Source organism: Danio rerio, chromosome 20, assembly GCF_052040795.2.
Source record: "Danio rerio strain M-AB ecotype USA chromosome 20, GRCz13ab, whole genome shotgun sequence".
NCBI classification, from domain to species: domain Eukaryota; kingdom Metazoa; phylum Chordata; class Actinopteri; order Cypriniformes; family Danionidae; genus Danio; species Danio rerio.
The window spans coordinates 2,460,001-2,476,300 of record NC_141040.1 but is presented as its reverse complement, the minus strand read 5'-3'; the positions used below and the strand labels follow the sequence as shown (position 1 = coordinate 2,476,300).

General features: G+C 39.1%; 2 protein-coding genes across 13 annotated transcripts in view; both read left to right on the top strand.

The window, feature by feature from the left end:
- Positions 1-16,300, top strand: part of ppil4 (peptidylprolyl isomerase (cyclophilin)-like 4) — an 892,903-nt gene that overhangs the window by 579,637 nt on the left and 296,966 nt on the right. The window lies entirely within an intron of this gene.
- epb41l2 (erythrocyte membrane protein band 4.1-like 2) overlaps positions 1-16,300 on the top strand; it is a gene marked incomplete at its 5' end in the record, with an annotated part of 141,405 nt that overhangs the window by 26,559 nt on the left and 98,546 nt on the right. Inside the window, 1 exon segment of one of the 12 annotated variants that reach the window (NM_001443340.1) lies at positions 11,356-11,587. Coding sequence (NP_001430269.1) covers positions 11,583-11,587 — 5 coding nt within the window. 12 annotated transcript variants of the gene reach the window in all.

The following is a 16,300-nucleotide window of genomic DNA, read 5'->3' as shown; positions in this document are numbered from 1 at the left end:
CATGTACGTATTTCAAAATTTATCTAAAATGATTTATATATGAATATGATGACATATAGCTAGGGCCAGACAGAATCTGCAGAATTTTTTAGCTATTTATGCAGAATATTTTGTAAAAAATCTGCGGATTTATGTAGAATTATTTTAGGAGTATCATAACTAAAAACGTAATGTATGAAATAAAAAATATTAACTTTTTAACTTTTATTTTATGTTTAAAATGCAAATCTATCTAGATCCTCTTATTTGGTAAACAAAGCAAACCTCTCATATATTACATCTACTGAAAGACAGAAAATATGACTATAAATAAGACTAAAGTTTATTGTAAATAAATCAAATGAACATTTTCATATAAGTCGAGAATATAACTGAAAATGAAAAAGTAAAAACTGAATAAATATAAATTTACACACATTTACACTAGTAAATAAATAGAATCAATGATAGGCTAAAAATCTGTAGATTTCTGCGCGTGCAGATTTCATGTGGGTCTACATATAGCCTATATTTCTGAGGTTCGAGCAACATTTCCAGGTGTTATTGAATTGACTACTATATGTTAATACTTTACATTTAAGTATAGGACTTTTTTTTAACTTTTTAAGAACAGTAGCGTATAGCGTCAGCCAATGATATTAGTTAGCAATAGGCCACTGTCTGAGCTGGTTTATTTGCATACAGTGATCTGATTGGCTGATGCTTCCCTCGGCGCTTGAAAAGTTGAGCAAGTTTCAACTTGTGCAGCGAGCAAAGCCTCTGAGGTGGCGCAGACAGATCCACAATGCAGTTAGGCAACGCCTGACGTCACCCATTCAAAGTGAGTGGAAAGCGTTGATGCTGACGCCCTGTGTGAATGGGGCGTAACCTTTCATTTTCAACTTTTAAAAGCACGTTTTAATTTAAATGTTGACTTTTTATTTTTATTTGTTTTTTTCTTTGTTTGTTTTTTACATATAAGCACAGTATAATGTCAATGTTCAAACTATTTATAATGTTTAAAGTGGCTGACAATAATAAATAGTTTTAATAATAGGAATTAATCTGCCTTGTTTTTGAACTGTGCACTACGCTACTGTTTTTCAATACTGCTCATTATAGTGGTAGTTGATGAAATTAGTTTGAGAACCACTGCATTAAAGCATTGTTTTCCAGCCGCAGCCATGCTTCATTCTCAAAATGTATAGTTCGTTTAAAGTAATGTATACAGACTATATAGTATATTATGAGCAGGGACATAATCAGCCAGCGCACTCGTAGATCCATAGTAAAAAGCGTCATTTTGTGTCTGCCAGTCTGTTTACTTAAGAGAGTTCCATTGGCATTTTCCTGCGCGTAAATTCTGACCAATCTAAAAGCAGTTTAGGGAATACGTTGAACATCTGGCCAATGAGAGATGTGGATTTTGACTGCATTTAGTTTTTTTTTTAATTTGGTTCGGACCAAAGCCAGCAGTGTGGTGTGAAAACGACCCAAAGACGACAGAAAATGCTACAATGCATCATTTATTGCCCTTGGTCCGGACCAAATGAAGCGAACTACAGATGTGAAAGCATCCCAAAACTGCCAAAATTACCATTACTATGGTATCGTTCAGATAATAATTAAAACAGAAAAAATTCATGATCTCTTGTGCAGCCCTGTACCAATTTATCCATAAACCGGTACCGGTCCACAGCCCCGGGGGTTGGGGACAAATACTGTAGAGCTCAGCTGAATAGTGTAGTGTGTTCCAGTCATTCAGCTATGTTTTTAATCTAATGTGCAGTTTATTTACCATCGCTTCGGTTGTCCTGCTAGTCATAGCTTCAGTGTGTGATTTAGATCAGCTTCTGCTGGTTTCAGATTTAGCTCTTTTTCTGAACTGCGTGTGTTTTGGTTACACTGACCCTGCCCGCAGTGAGATCTCATTGGTCCACGTTGGTATGTTAATTATTATGTTCTGATTGGGCGTGTAAATTCTGCTGAGGACAGAGTAAACCTGCTGCTTAATAAATAGTCTTTTGTCACGCCTGGTTCAGATCGAGTTCATCTGAAAGACTACCACTGTAAGGAAATCTGTACGTTACAGGCTTTGAAGAACTCAAGGTTGTAGATCGGTGCAGGGATTTTTGTGAGATCACCCTGGTGAATTCAACAGTGAATTTTTGGTTATTGTGGAAAATAAGCTCTGTGACTGTTTTGTTTATAATGGCAATCCTCACGAATGAACAGGACGTCCTTTTAAAGCCAAAAAAACCCAATCTGTAAAAGTCTTAAGCTAAATCTAAGGATGTCCACATTACCGCCATTACCTCTCTCCAGCTCTTTCAGTCATTGGTTTAAGAATTTAAGTTTGAGTAGTTGGATTATAAACACATCAAGTAAATGAGATTAACTGCTTAGTAGTTAGTAGAAGAGATTAAATGGTCAATTTATTGTCTAACAACCTATCTAGTCTCATTTAGACACTTGTTAGCAAAAGACTTTTAGAGGTTTGCAAAAATTACAGGGGAAACATATTTGAAATATTCAAAGTTTGTTTGAATAGAGGTCTTAATTCAGGCACTGACATGGAGGGTGTAACTAGAAGTGCTAAAATGTCTTGACTGTATTTAAAATGCTGCTTCCTGTGTTGTTATTCTCTTGGTTTGAAGCTGGTGCCGTTGATAATTCTCTGTAAACCAAGTCATGCTCCACTTTTTGCTTCAGTTCTGTTGTGCTGGGTGTCTTTTGGAAAGGATGACTAAAAGTGCTATGGCATGGTTCGCTTTTTTGTATCCTTGACAGCATTGCACTGAACCTTCTGCTCAGTGGAAATGGGTCACAAATAACAAGCACAGTAACGTTTAACAGATTTCTCATTTGCAAAGCTTTTTGTATTTGCTCTTTAGAAAACGTTTGGTCTTAGCTTGAAAGCATATTAGCCTCCGGGGTTTCTCAGGCATCCCTGTTATGACTGTTATGTGGATCTTGGTGAAAGAAGCTCACTTTAATTGGCTATTGTTAGCAGAATTTAATGATTTATTTATTGACTTATTTTTTATGTAGTACATTTTTTTAAAGCTTCTTAGAAGATGTTTACTGTAAATCATGTTTGCTGTTATGAGTATAATACATTTAAATTTATAATACATTTTCCTGTACATTGTCAGTAAAACCAGTTTTAGTAAATTTTCAGCACATGGAGTTTACTAGACAGAAACATTGTACACTGATGATCTACGCCAAAAATTTATTGCAACTAGGCATCCGATATGGATTTTATGGCTGTTATCGATAACCGATAACTAGGCCCACACGGAATCTGCGCGCGCAGAATTCCGCAGATTTTTCGCAGAATTCCGCAGATTTTCCGCAGAATTCCGCAGATTTCTGCAGTTTTTTAGCCCATTATAAATTCTGTTTATTTACTTGAGTAAATGTGTAAATCGGAATTTATCAGAATATATAACTTAAGTTTTTATTCAGTAATTTATTACTTTTTATTTAATACATTAAAGTGTAGGTTATGTTACTCCGCTGGATACTCCCAAAATAATTCGGCAGATTTTTACCAAAATTCTCAGCAGAAATACCAAAAAATGTCCGCAGATTCCGTCTGGCCCTACCGATAACTTTTAAAATTTGTAGGCTGATAGCCAATATATTATAGCAGATGCATATAAATTATAGGTGCGCGTAGATTAATTTTTAAAATCTAGATTAATCTCACTGTAATCTTGGAATTAATCTAGATTAAAATGGCTCATTTGAATTCTGCCGAAGGCATTCAGAATATGTGTGCTACCCAAATAATGACTAAATAAGTCTTTAAGGATTCTCAAGCCAGGTGGCGCATTAGACCAGGGGCTCATCCCCTGTTTCCAAAATGCATCACAAACTGCTTGAGAAACTGTTCTACTCTGGTAATTGGTGATGAAAATAAATGATGTTCAATAAGATGTACTTGTGTTTATTCACTGTTTATTCAGTTAAACTTGAATGTTGAACTGTAGGCCTACGTAAGCTCCAAACAGACATTTTTTAAGACCTTAATCTGACTAAAGTCATAACTGAACTAAACAGAAATGGAATTAAGACGTGGAGTCTGCAGATATTAGAGACGTGATTGAAGTAAACACCGCAATCAAACTATTATCGTCATGTAGGACTTTTCGCCATATTTGCTGATATGCTGCAATGACCCCTTTAAATACTAGATCAATGTAGCGAATTTTGATGCTCTCGCCGGTGGTGCTGTGAGCCCTCAATCATGGAGCGTATGACACCATCTTTATGGTGTTTTCTGTTCCCTGATCAGGGCTCTTTTGTCTGGCTGCCTGGACAAATGCCTCTTGATAGCAGCGAATGCTAATTGGTCTTGTTCCCACTGATGCGTTTGACTGTGTGCCATCATCACCAGCCAAAGACTGATGCTGAAGCTCACAAGTTTAAGTGTTCTGGCTCCCTGTCTGTATGTGTGTGATGATTGAGGAGTGTTTTCAGGTTAACAGCAGCACCTGTCGTCATGTTCAAGTGTCATTAGCTCACCTCTGTGTATGAGAGCGGTTGAGGACGCTCGCTCCGTCAATGCCGCCATTGTGTGCTCTCATCAGTGTTTTAATGGGCGGCAGAAGAGAGAGGGTGAATGAGAGAGAGAGAGAGGAAGATGAGAGGATCAGAGCGTCACACTTTCAGTTTCCCCACATACGACACTTGCCAGAACCCAACACTGTTTCTGTTTAATCATTTATTTGACAGGGCTGTTAAACATAGGCAGGACATTAATGAAGTCTGAGATTGGACTTCACTGCTCTCGGTGCATGCCCAAGGGGAGCCATTAAGTTCAGAACAAAACAATGTTTTCTAACTCTCAAACTGGCCCTTTTAAGCCTGATTTATACTTCTGCGTCAGGTGACCGGCGTAAACCACGGCGCCGGCAACGCCCGTAGCTGTGCATTTATACTTCTGCGCGCTGTCTCTGCCGGTCTGCATTAACACTTCCGAAACGCTAGTTGGCAGTGAGGTGTAAATGTTCCTCTGTGTCGAGTTTCTTCGCTACTTTTTTGCATTTCCTGAACACTTCCGGGATGTACAAGTGGCTCAAACTCGCTCATTTTGAGGCAGGAACCGGCGGACGTGCAACAACTTTAACTATGAGGTAAAAACAAAACAAAACTTTCCATCCGGAGCTCCTTCACGGTACTCCACACTTGTAAACAATCGCTCGCGCGGCGTCACGCCATTCGCGCGCCTCTCGGTCCCGCCCAGACTCGTCAGCGCTACCAAGCCGACCAATCACAGAGCTTATGCTACGCGTCGTTGCGATGTGTAGTTACATTTTTTGAGAGGTGCACGTCAGTGACGGCGATGGCCACGGCGAAGGGCTATGCGTCAGCGCCGTAGCATACGCCGGTGTTTGACGCAGAAGTATAAATCAGGCTTTAGGCTTTCATCCTAATTATGCTGTCTTGGTGACTGTGCCTTTAAATTAAAATAAGATTTTGCTCTTTTAAAAGGAAGGCAGAGCTACAAACGCCTGTTTATCAGCATAGTGGCAGATTCAAAACAGGACGAATTAGGGCTGCACGATATTGGAAAAAATTGACATTGCGATATTTTTTTCCCTGCGATTATATATTGCGATATTTTTTATATATATATATATATATATATATATATATATATATATATATATATATATACTTAAGATATACTTTTGCACACCTTACATACAGTGTCACTGTTTTATCTGCATCTGTTTTATGATTTTTTTTACGATATAGCTAACTTTAAAAACCTCACTATTTCATTAGCAATAAAAAAAAAATCATTTATTCAATGTTCATACTAAAATAAACAGGTAATATATTAGGGATGCTCATAATAAAAGATACATATTCAAAGAAAAATAAATAGTGTATATATTTTTTGTTCGTGCACGCACAACTGTGCGGGTAAGCGATGTTTCGCTACTATGAAAAATCAGGATTTAAATGATCCACTGTTGTTGTAAACGTCTATTTTTGCTGCATTTTTAATTTGTCATTATTTTAAAGATTATGTCCTGAGTATCTGACTTGGGGATTATGTCCTTTAAAGGCTGGTTATGTTACCGCCGATGAGGGATAATAGTGGTATTACAGATTTTAATATTAAAAGGAAACACAAGCTTGACAATGATCAATGTCGTAAATAATGTCCTTAAATAATGCAGCTTGTAGTTTACAGCAAGTATCAAGTGTTCATTGAGATTGGGTTGTCTCATATCTTTCGTCTGTCTTTTCGTGGGTTTTTCTCGTAAGGCACGGCTTTGGAAAACGTTGACATGAGACTCTGCTGGGTAGTTGCGCTGGTTTACCAACACTTGTTTGGGTCTGTAATTTTATTAGCATCTTCATCAGTGGGGTATTGTTTTTAATGATCAGGTTTGTGTTGTTGCCTGTTTTTGATGACAGAAGCTGTCTGCAGTGTTTGCATGTTGCTCTGTTTTGTGTTGGATTGCAAAACCTATGTATCTACAGACTGAAGTCGAGCGTCAACAATGTCTGTGACCTTTTTTACCTTATTTTTTTCTTACTCCTCCAAGTGCAACTAACACTGTGTGGCTGTATACTGCGTGCGGCACCCGGAAGTGCAGGCTGCAAAATTGCGCTTAGTGCGTAAATATTATCATGCACTCATCAAACTGTCATTATCGTTTTATCGGATATTTATTTATTTTATTTTTATTGAAAAAATGTATATCATGATAAGTATCGTTATTGAATTATCGCCCAGCCCTATATATCAATATAGTTCAATATGGAAAATAAATATCGAGATTGCATTTTTGCCATTTCGCCCAGCTCTACATGCAGCGCACAAATGCTTCTTCCAGAAGCAAAAATATTTTAGGAAATAGTAGTAACACTTGCTCTGTTGAACATCATTTGGGAAACATTTGAGAGAGAAAAAAATCACAGGAGGGCGAATAATTCTGGATTCAACTGTATATTGCTGTGTGTTTGTGTGTGTTTGTGTGTGTTTGTGTGTGTTGTGTGTGTGTGTGTGTGTGTGTGTGTGTGTGTGTGTGTGTGTGTGTGTGTGTGTGTGTGTGTGTGTGTGTGTGTGTGTGTGTGTGTGTGTGTGTGTGTGTGTGTGTGTGTGTGTGTGTGGTCGCCTCATCCACTCCAGAGTGATGAGAGCGTTCCGCCTGTTGCGCTAACATCAGATGAATAGGAGAGATCAGGACAATAGACATTCAGAGCAGAGCAAACAGGACAGCACACCAGTCATGCTCTCTCTCTCTCTGTGTGTGTGTGTGTGTGTGTGTGTGTCTTTGTCTGATTTTTCTCCTTGTCAAGGCTGATCTGGCTCCTGTATGAATGGCTTTATCCTGCTCTTCCTCTCTGAAATCCCAAACCTCACAGACCGAGACGAGTGTGAACACGACCAAACGCGTGCCTTTCTTTCATGCGCTCAGGCTTTCTTGTTGTAGCTTTACTTTTGTTTTATTTGTTTCAGATTTCTGCACATTCTTCCTGTAGGAACATGTCTGACTACACTGTAAACAAATGTGTAAATCAGCTGTTTTATGCATTTTGTAATTCATGTGTTTATTTTTCATGAGTAATTCATGTGTTTATAATTCATGAGTTTATTTCTGCTTTTAAATTGCATTATGGGAGCTTGATCATTTCTCCAACAATTTTAAAATCTTGAAAAGTTGTAAAAAGTGCCTTTCATGAACATGTTTAATAGTGTGATATATTGTTTGGGTTGGTGTTTATATTACGCTCTAAAAACCTAGTATTAAACTGCCAGTACATTTTCTGTTATTGCTCACTTAATTCTCTAGAAATTATTTCTTATACATTATATTATCAAACTAGTTATTATCAAACTACTAAAATGTCAGGAAAAGTCACTTTGTTGGACTGTAGAGTTGAGTTTTCAACATTAAAAGTACACAAAGCAGAGATCAACATCCTATAAATCTATTCACAATGTAAATAAACACTTGTGAATCACAACATACAGAAACTGTTGATTAACAGGTGTTTTTACAGTGTAGAGCTATCAGGTGATTGTTATTAATATTAAATGATTAATCAAATTCATTATTAGACATTATTATGACCATTTTGGTCGCATATGCGCCTGAAATGTTACTTTTTTTTTTTGAAGATTTATTTTTGGCCTTTTTGCCTTTATTAGACAGGACAGTATTGAGACAGGAAGTGAAGTGGGAGAGAGAGAGAGAGGGGGTAGGGTTGGGAAATGTCCTCGAGCTGGGATTTTAACTCGCGACGGCCTGACGTGCTATTGCACCATATGTCGGCGCGCTAACCACTAGGCTATTGCGCCAACCTGAAATTTTATCGATGCGACCTCAGAATATGTTTGGGAACATTTGTACGACTGCATAAAATTGATGTTGTGCGACCAGTTTTCACAGCAAAATGTTCACCATGCGTGCGGAATTAGGAGACGTTCACGCATTAAGCATCTTTGCACCTTAAATGTAGCGCTTAGGAACGGTTTAAATCAGTTGACGTCATCTTTCTGCAGTAAACAAAGCCTGCAATGCTTGTCCCGCCTTTAAGCTCTACTTTTTAGCCCAGTGCGCTAGAACAGAACGCGAATGGATTGGTTAATATCAGCTGTCAATCATTCAGTTCCGATGACAGGGAGCTACAGCTGTGAAAACGTAAACGTCTGGATGAGAGAATGAAAACAACACTGGCAGATTTAGTTTTAGAAACCACCTAAAGTTACGAATAATGGCACGTCTGATCAGTGATCATGTGCTGAATGTCAATCCAGCATTTACACTTTTCAAAGAGTGGATAAAAGACTTCCAGTGTTTAAAGTCCGCTATGAAAATGACAAAAGCATTCACCGTAAAGCCGGTGGGACGGAGTTTTAAGGTAACAGTGTTTGCCACTGAATCTACACATTAAGCAGGAGATGTTCTAACGTTATTTACTCATTCATTTAGCCGCCATGATGCTGTCAGTCATGCAACTGATACCACGTTCACCATCGCTAAAGCGCATGCATTCAAAGTTCATCTCATTCACGTTAAGCACTGCGTGCAGGGCCGGTGAGCGCCAACTATTCCAGCATGTTTTACACAGTGAATGCCCTTTCAGCTGCAACCCAGTGCTGGGAAACAGATAAACATTCAGTCACACACTCATACACTACAGCAAATTTAGTTCATCCAATTCACCTATAGTGCATGTGTTTGGGCTGTGGGTAAACCGGTGCACCCGGAGGAAACCTACGCCAACATGGGGAGAACATGCAAACTCCACACAGAAATGCCAACTGACCCAGCCGGGACTCAAACCAGCACCCTTCTTGCTTTGAAGCAACAGTGCTAACCACTGAGCCACCATGCTGCCCTATTCATTTATTTGTTTATATTTTTAAGCAACTCTCCAGGTTTGGATTTGTTGGTACAGAAATATAGCACAGGAGCTTTTCCAATCCTCTCTCTCTTTAATAATGTGATGTTGTGTTGGTTTCCTCTGTAATCTCCTCATGTTGGAATCAGAATGGATGCCAAACGGATGCATTTTGATCACTTTTTTTTCCCCCTACACCCAAAAACACAAGCGTTTGGGACAGATGGCAGCACAGATTACATAAAGCATAATGTGTTCAAATGCTTGCTCGTGGGATGTTTTCCATCTTAAACCTCATTAACCAATGAGTTTTTAACCCCTCTGTCTTAATTTGGCCAAAGGTTTCTTGAAATTCTTTTAAAGGGTCACGAAACACCAAAACACATGTGTTTGAGCTGTTGACAGTGGTATATGTGTCCCACACTGCTAAAAACACTATTAGGACACCTATATTTTACTAAAAAGTGTAAATTGGTTGTTTTTGCGTTATTTCAAGCAAATTCCTACTTCCGGTTTGAAACTAATTTTTGAAGCTGCGTCACGGTCATGACATAATAGCGTGTATTCCAGCGTGCAGACTGGACGTCTGTGCCAGAGTGTGTCTTATTACGTCCTACAGTGTGCTGCATTAATGCATGAGTAAAGCTTGGTTCAAACCAATCAGCGCGCTCTATTGTGCAACTTCATTAATATTCATTACTGTCACAGTGTTTAGACCACATAGACGCCACGCTGTGTTGGCAAAACAAGCGTGAAGTGTTGCTTTTATAGTTTGCTGCAGTTAAGTTTCGTTTTCATTTTCTCTCTGTGAGAGCTCAGCTGGAGTCACGTGTGGATTAACAGTGTACGCGACGCTCGACAACAATAACTTACGTGTCTAAGGAGGATTATTGTTTACCTGAGAGCTGTTCTCATCTGCAAACGCTGAGATCCGGATTCGCTTTAGTCTCCTCTTAATAAAGTCGCGGCTCTAGTTGCTGGAGATTGTCCTGTCTCTACAGATTTGGTAAGTGAGCGACCAGTGCTCTTTGTTTATTCAGTTTGTTCGTATCAAACTAACTATTGCACCGAGTACAAACATGTTAGCACCACAACCAAACTTTAACCTCGTGTAGGATTTTCTCCGCATTTAGTGACCGGAATAACACACGCGGCTTTCTGACGCTACCTGCCGTGTGCATCTAAGTTTCCAGGAAATGCTGAGTTTATTTTTTTCTCTCATTCGCCGTGCGGTATCAAACATTGCATGAAAAATACACGCTTACAGCAGATCCTCGGATCAAATATCTCGTTTGTTGCGAGGGACATGAATGAATTCCCTGAATGAAAGAGCCAAACTGCAGTTAAAGTCCACCATTTAATAATTTGGCAAATAATTCGACTACAGATGTCCATGTAAACACAGTCACTTTCTCTCCTGTGTGTGTGTTTTGACTCTGAAAGTCAGCGCGCCCAAATAGACACTCCCACACCATCCCTCTTTTCTTTCTCCGACACTCCCCCCTAAACAGAGCTGGACACGCCCACTTTTCTGACTTTTTCCAAAGTAGAGGTGTGAAAACACCCTGCTGAAACGAGGGGGCTTCATGGCCCTTTAATGCATCTTTGAGACTTTGCGCTGCACTTGTTTTTAAAGGCATTGCTGAACACCGCGTCTCATGTTTTTAAGAGTAAATGTGCTCAAAAGCATCTCATATAAACACCTTAATCATCTTATTCTCTTACTTAGATTGAGATAAATATTTCGAGTACTGCTGTCCATGTAAACGTATACTCTGTGAAACCTGGAGTTTCACCTTTATCTGAAACGCATTCATGCGGACTGAATTAATGTAAATGTCACGTTCTTCCTTTCATTGCCTTTGGCGAGAGCAGTGAATTATGGGTCAGATGCAGAGCGGTCTAACTCGGGTCCGGTCCTCTGAGGACCCACGTGTCTTCAGTCCGGCTCTGAAGGGTGGGAAGGCTATGATGTCATTGCATATTCGCACCAGATCTGATGAACTTTGATCCAAACAGCTGGAAGTGTTTGGCCGCTGATCTGGGCTCTGGTGTTGATGGTGATGTATGGAGATCGTCATGCGGAGGATCAGCGTGTGATATTTACATTAGCGTTTCTCTCCGTCCAGCTCTGTCTCTATGATCGGCTCAAGATGTCCGAGTTCAGCCCAGCTGTCGACTGAAAAGACCTGTACCGAGTCTGATTAGGCTAGCTTTTCCAAACCATGAGGTGGGAGTTTCAGCAGTGAAATGTGTCACTTCTGACCTCAGTGTGTTCCAGTCACGTGCCAATCACGTGTAATAATTTCATTTTCAGCATGCGAGATGTGATTGTTTCATGTTATTGTCTTCTAGATGTTAGTAGAGTAGCAAATGCAAGCTGTCATTTGAGTACTGCTGACGAAAAACCAAAGGAACAATTTGAAATAATCTCGTATAGTTTTTATTAGTAGGTTTTACAATTAATTTGTGCTGTAAACATTCTTGAAAGTGAATTTTTATGTTTCACCTAAAATTGATTTGTGTTTTAAATGAACTATATGAGTGCTACTTAGTCATGGGACGATAACTGTTTTCAAGGTATACCGTGGTTTGGAAAAGTCAAGGTTTTAAAACCGCCAACATTTACTAATACCGTTCCTAAGGTATGAATAGAGCTGCACATTTAATCGTTAAAAGATTGCGATCTCGATTCGACCCCCTAGACGATCTTAATCCAGCATTTCTACGATTCAGTCAATTATATTTTCAAGTTCAGGAGAGAAGAAAAGGCGGCTGCACGAGTCTTTTCATTGTTTCACACACGTTGCTCAGTGACACTGACACCTCCAAATGATGTTGATTGAGTCACACACTGTATTTATAAGGTATAATTCACCTAAAAATGTCATTTTTTGTGTTAATATAACGATGTTTTCGCGATCGGGAAATCCCACATGACGTGAGCTGCTGACCATGAGCTGTTATCACAGAGAGGGCGCACGCTGTACTTAATGATAGACGCGCGCGTCTACTTTAGTGAACAGAACCTGCATATGTTGCGAGTAACAGGTAATAAAGTTGTGAATAATATTCAGTTTGTGGCACAGAGTGATCGTTTGAGAGCCGCGTGCGAAGTATGAACAGCACTTAGCAGTGAAAATAAAACCGAAAGCGTGCACTTCATTTAAATGATCATATCGCATTTTAGAGTTATGATTAAGACAAGCATTTAATGTTTTTTCTTTTATAGCGAACACACAGTTGTGCATGAAAATAAATGTTTACAGTGTCAGTATAGCTACTCTATAGCCTATATATTGTTGAATATAATCTGATAATGGCAAATGTCTGATTTTTACCAGTGAATAAAATTGTCTAATATGACAGATTGCAAGCATATATCTCAAACATAATAATTCAACATCAGAATTATTATAAGTAGAATAGAATTATTTATAGAAGCCAGTAGACCTACACATAATATTATTATCGATGTTGTGCCTTATGTTTGTTTTTACCATACCTTTATTTTACATCTACGGAATTTTGAGAAAATCGTGATCTTTATTTTAAGCAAAAAAATCGCGATTCTCATTTTAGCCAGAATCGTGCAGCTGTAGGTATGAGCAAATTTTTTTTTAATGTTTTTATTTTTAGGTCTCCAAAGATTCTGTTTTAGTATGTAAAGAAATCTGTGTTTTTGAAACTAATGAAAACTGCAGACGTCAATGATTCATTTGAATTATTTAACGTGACATGTTTACTGCTCCAAAATGTTTAATTTTTCAAAAAAAATAAAAAATAAAAAATTTTCAATGGGGAAAAAGTTTTTGTTTTTTTACCCAGATATTTAAAAAGAAGTAATTTAGAGCAGTAATCACGATACCGTGAAACCGTGATATTTCTTATCCAAGGTTATCATACCGTCAGAATCTTATACCGGCCCATGCTTAGTGCTGCAGAACAGTAGGGTTGCACGGTTTACTGGTACTATGGTAGTATTGCGATACGATGGCTTCAAAATATTGGCTGTGCCACTGTAGTTTGTACAATAAATAATGTTGCATGTGGAAAAGTTACAAAAATGCTCACGTTTATGCAACAATCGGCCATTTTATTTGAATAGTCTGGAGTCCTTTAAGGATGCAAATCTGTGTGAAATTCACACCGTTTATGGTAGCCTTTTGCACGTTTTCTGACGCTTCAGTTGGATTCTGAATCAGTTTATTTCTGTCTCTGTCAATATGATTTAGTAGCTACTGTGACAATCTCTTAAAATTTTTTATTACTTACCTGATAAGACAATAGATAGTGGGAACATAATGTTTTAAGTTGACTAGTTACACAATAAAAAAAATCGAAATCGTGAATCGGTTAAAAAAAAAAAAAAAAAAACTAGATTTTTTTTTTTTGCCATATCGCCCAGCCCTACATAGTGCATGAGTGCATAGTGTATAGCAGTGGTCCTCAACCTTTTGCGGGGTGCGCTCGTGCATCCAGGTTAATCATGAACAACTCAATGCGCATGTGCTAGTTGCACTATCGCGGTCTGTTTATGTTTCAATCAAGGTTTGTATGCATCAAATACATAACACCTGTGCCAAACATCTCAACTGACGAACATATTAACAATAATACAACCGTATACCAGTTGGGGACCACTGGTGTATAGTGTGCCATTTGGGACGCAGCTTCAGTCTTTAGGTCTGTGATGCTGCTGGCAAACCTCTGTTCTCCACTGCTGATTGGTGTTAAAGCTGCATGTCAACATGTCGTAACACATAGAAAGCAATAGTAATTACACTAAACGTTTGGATCTAAGCCTAGTTTAATGATGTTTCCGCTGAGGGATGAATATGTGGTTATAGTGTGCGATGTAGGGAAACCAGCAGGAACAACATTCCTTGTGCTTCCTCTGTCATTCTGGATCAATGTTTTCCCAATGAGCTCACGGCTGTGGCATTTTCAGGTCACTGTCTTTGGCAGAATGTCATCGCTTCCTATGTTTTTCGCCTCCGTGAATTCGTTAAAGCCTGTAGAAAACCAAAGAAACCTACACTTGCAGTGTGCAAATGTCTGGATAATGTGATTTTGCTAATTTAGGAGGTGTTTGATAATTGCTGTTCAAACACATGGTGTGATATGTCTCGTTGACACTGGCAGCGGATTTGTAGCTGCCTGTCGCTCTGGATCCAACCTGCTGCAAACGCAGGTCTGTGGAGGTCAAACTTTTTAGACCCGAGGGCCACATCAAGTTTTGCAAACCAAGTGAAGGGCCACATGTCAAATTCTGTAAAAAATAACTTATTTATAGAGGCAGTATGCATGGAATATGCAATATCAGACAGAAATATGTCACATTAACGCAAAACCGATTTTTTCAGTTAAATTTACAAGCTAAAACCATCTGGACCAGCCTGGTTTACGCTGGACATAGCTGGTTTTGGCTGGGCCCCCAGCCAGCTAGGCTGGTCAAGCTGGTTTTAGCTGGTCATCTCTCAGCCTAACCAGCTAAGACCAGGCTGGAAATGGCTGGAAACCAGCCTGGAAGTGGCCAAAACCCCTCTAAAGACAGCCTGGTTGACCAGCTAAAACCAGCCAACAAGCCTAGGCTGGTTTTAGCAGTTTTTTTCAGCAGGGTAGTTAACCTAATTAACCTAGTTAAGCCTTTAAATGTCACTTTAAACTGTATAGAAGTGTCTTGAAAAATATCTAGTCTAATATTATTTACTGTCATCATGACAAAGATAAAATAAATCGGCTATTAGAGATGAGTTATTAAAACTATCATGATTAGAAATGTGCTGAAGAAATCTGCTCTCCGTTAAACAGAAACTGGGGGGAAAAATAAACAGGGTGGTTAATAATTCTGACTTCAACTTTACATATTGCAAAAAATAAAACATCACAATGTCAGTTTTCCAGTGTCATGCAGCCCAAAGCGCGTGGCTCCTGCATGCTCAGTTGAGGGTGTGTGTGTGTGTGTGTGTGTGTGTGATGCGCAGAGGTCACCAGCCGGTCGTTGTTGCGCAGCTGCGACTGCAGAAACCCTTCTGAATCAGTTGACCCTGCATCTACAAACCTGCTTAAACGCCTCATGAATAATTCATGTCTCACTAGAGCGAGTGCATTCAGGGATGTTTCCAGTTTATTTAAAACTCCTAAATGAGGGCAATTTGTTCCAGCCCAGCGGGTGCTGTGTGTGTGTGTCTGTGCGTTCCCTCCTCTGTGTATTCAACACTTCCCTCTCGCTTTGACCTTCTTTTATTGCTGCTGAGTTGACATGACACAAACTGCATGCGTAACCAGGAACTGACCGTCTCCATAGCAACCCCAGTAACCAGAAGGGGCAGCAGGCTGCACTTCAGAGAGGGGGGTAAAGGAAAGACACGAGGGAGAGTTTGTCTCTGAACTGTCAAACACCGACCGCAGACTCGTGCTGCTTGATAATGCGTGATGTTGAAAGGGTCAGGAAAGCCTTGATTTTCTGAGATTATAACAGCTTTGTGTGTGTTAAACGTCAATTAAGACAACTTTAGCACCTGTTAGCTTTAATTGTAGATAATAACTGGCTGATTTTGAGCCCCCCTCCACAGGCCCTTTAATATGTCAATTTTAGTCCTCATTTAAAAAAGATGACTCTGTGGAAAATCATGCTTAATCATGCTAAATATTCGGAATCTGTGGTCCTTGCTGAATACTATAACAGGGCTCGGAATTAACTTTTTTGCTTGGTAGCACCGGTGCTCCTAACTTTAAAAATTTAGGCGCATCAGCCAAAATTAAGTCGCACCCACCAATTATGAGCACCGTTACTACAAGTTTTATACAAACATATTTATTGTATTTGAAATTAACACTAAATAAACTAACAAGCAATTCAAATATATAACGTTATATGCAAGCGTGGGGAAAATGTCTCAACGAAATCCCGTTATCACAAGAAAATTAATTTTTATAA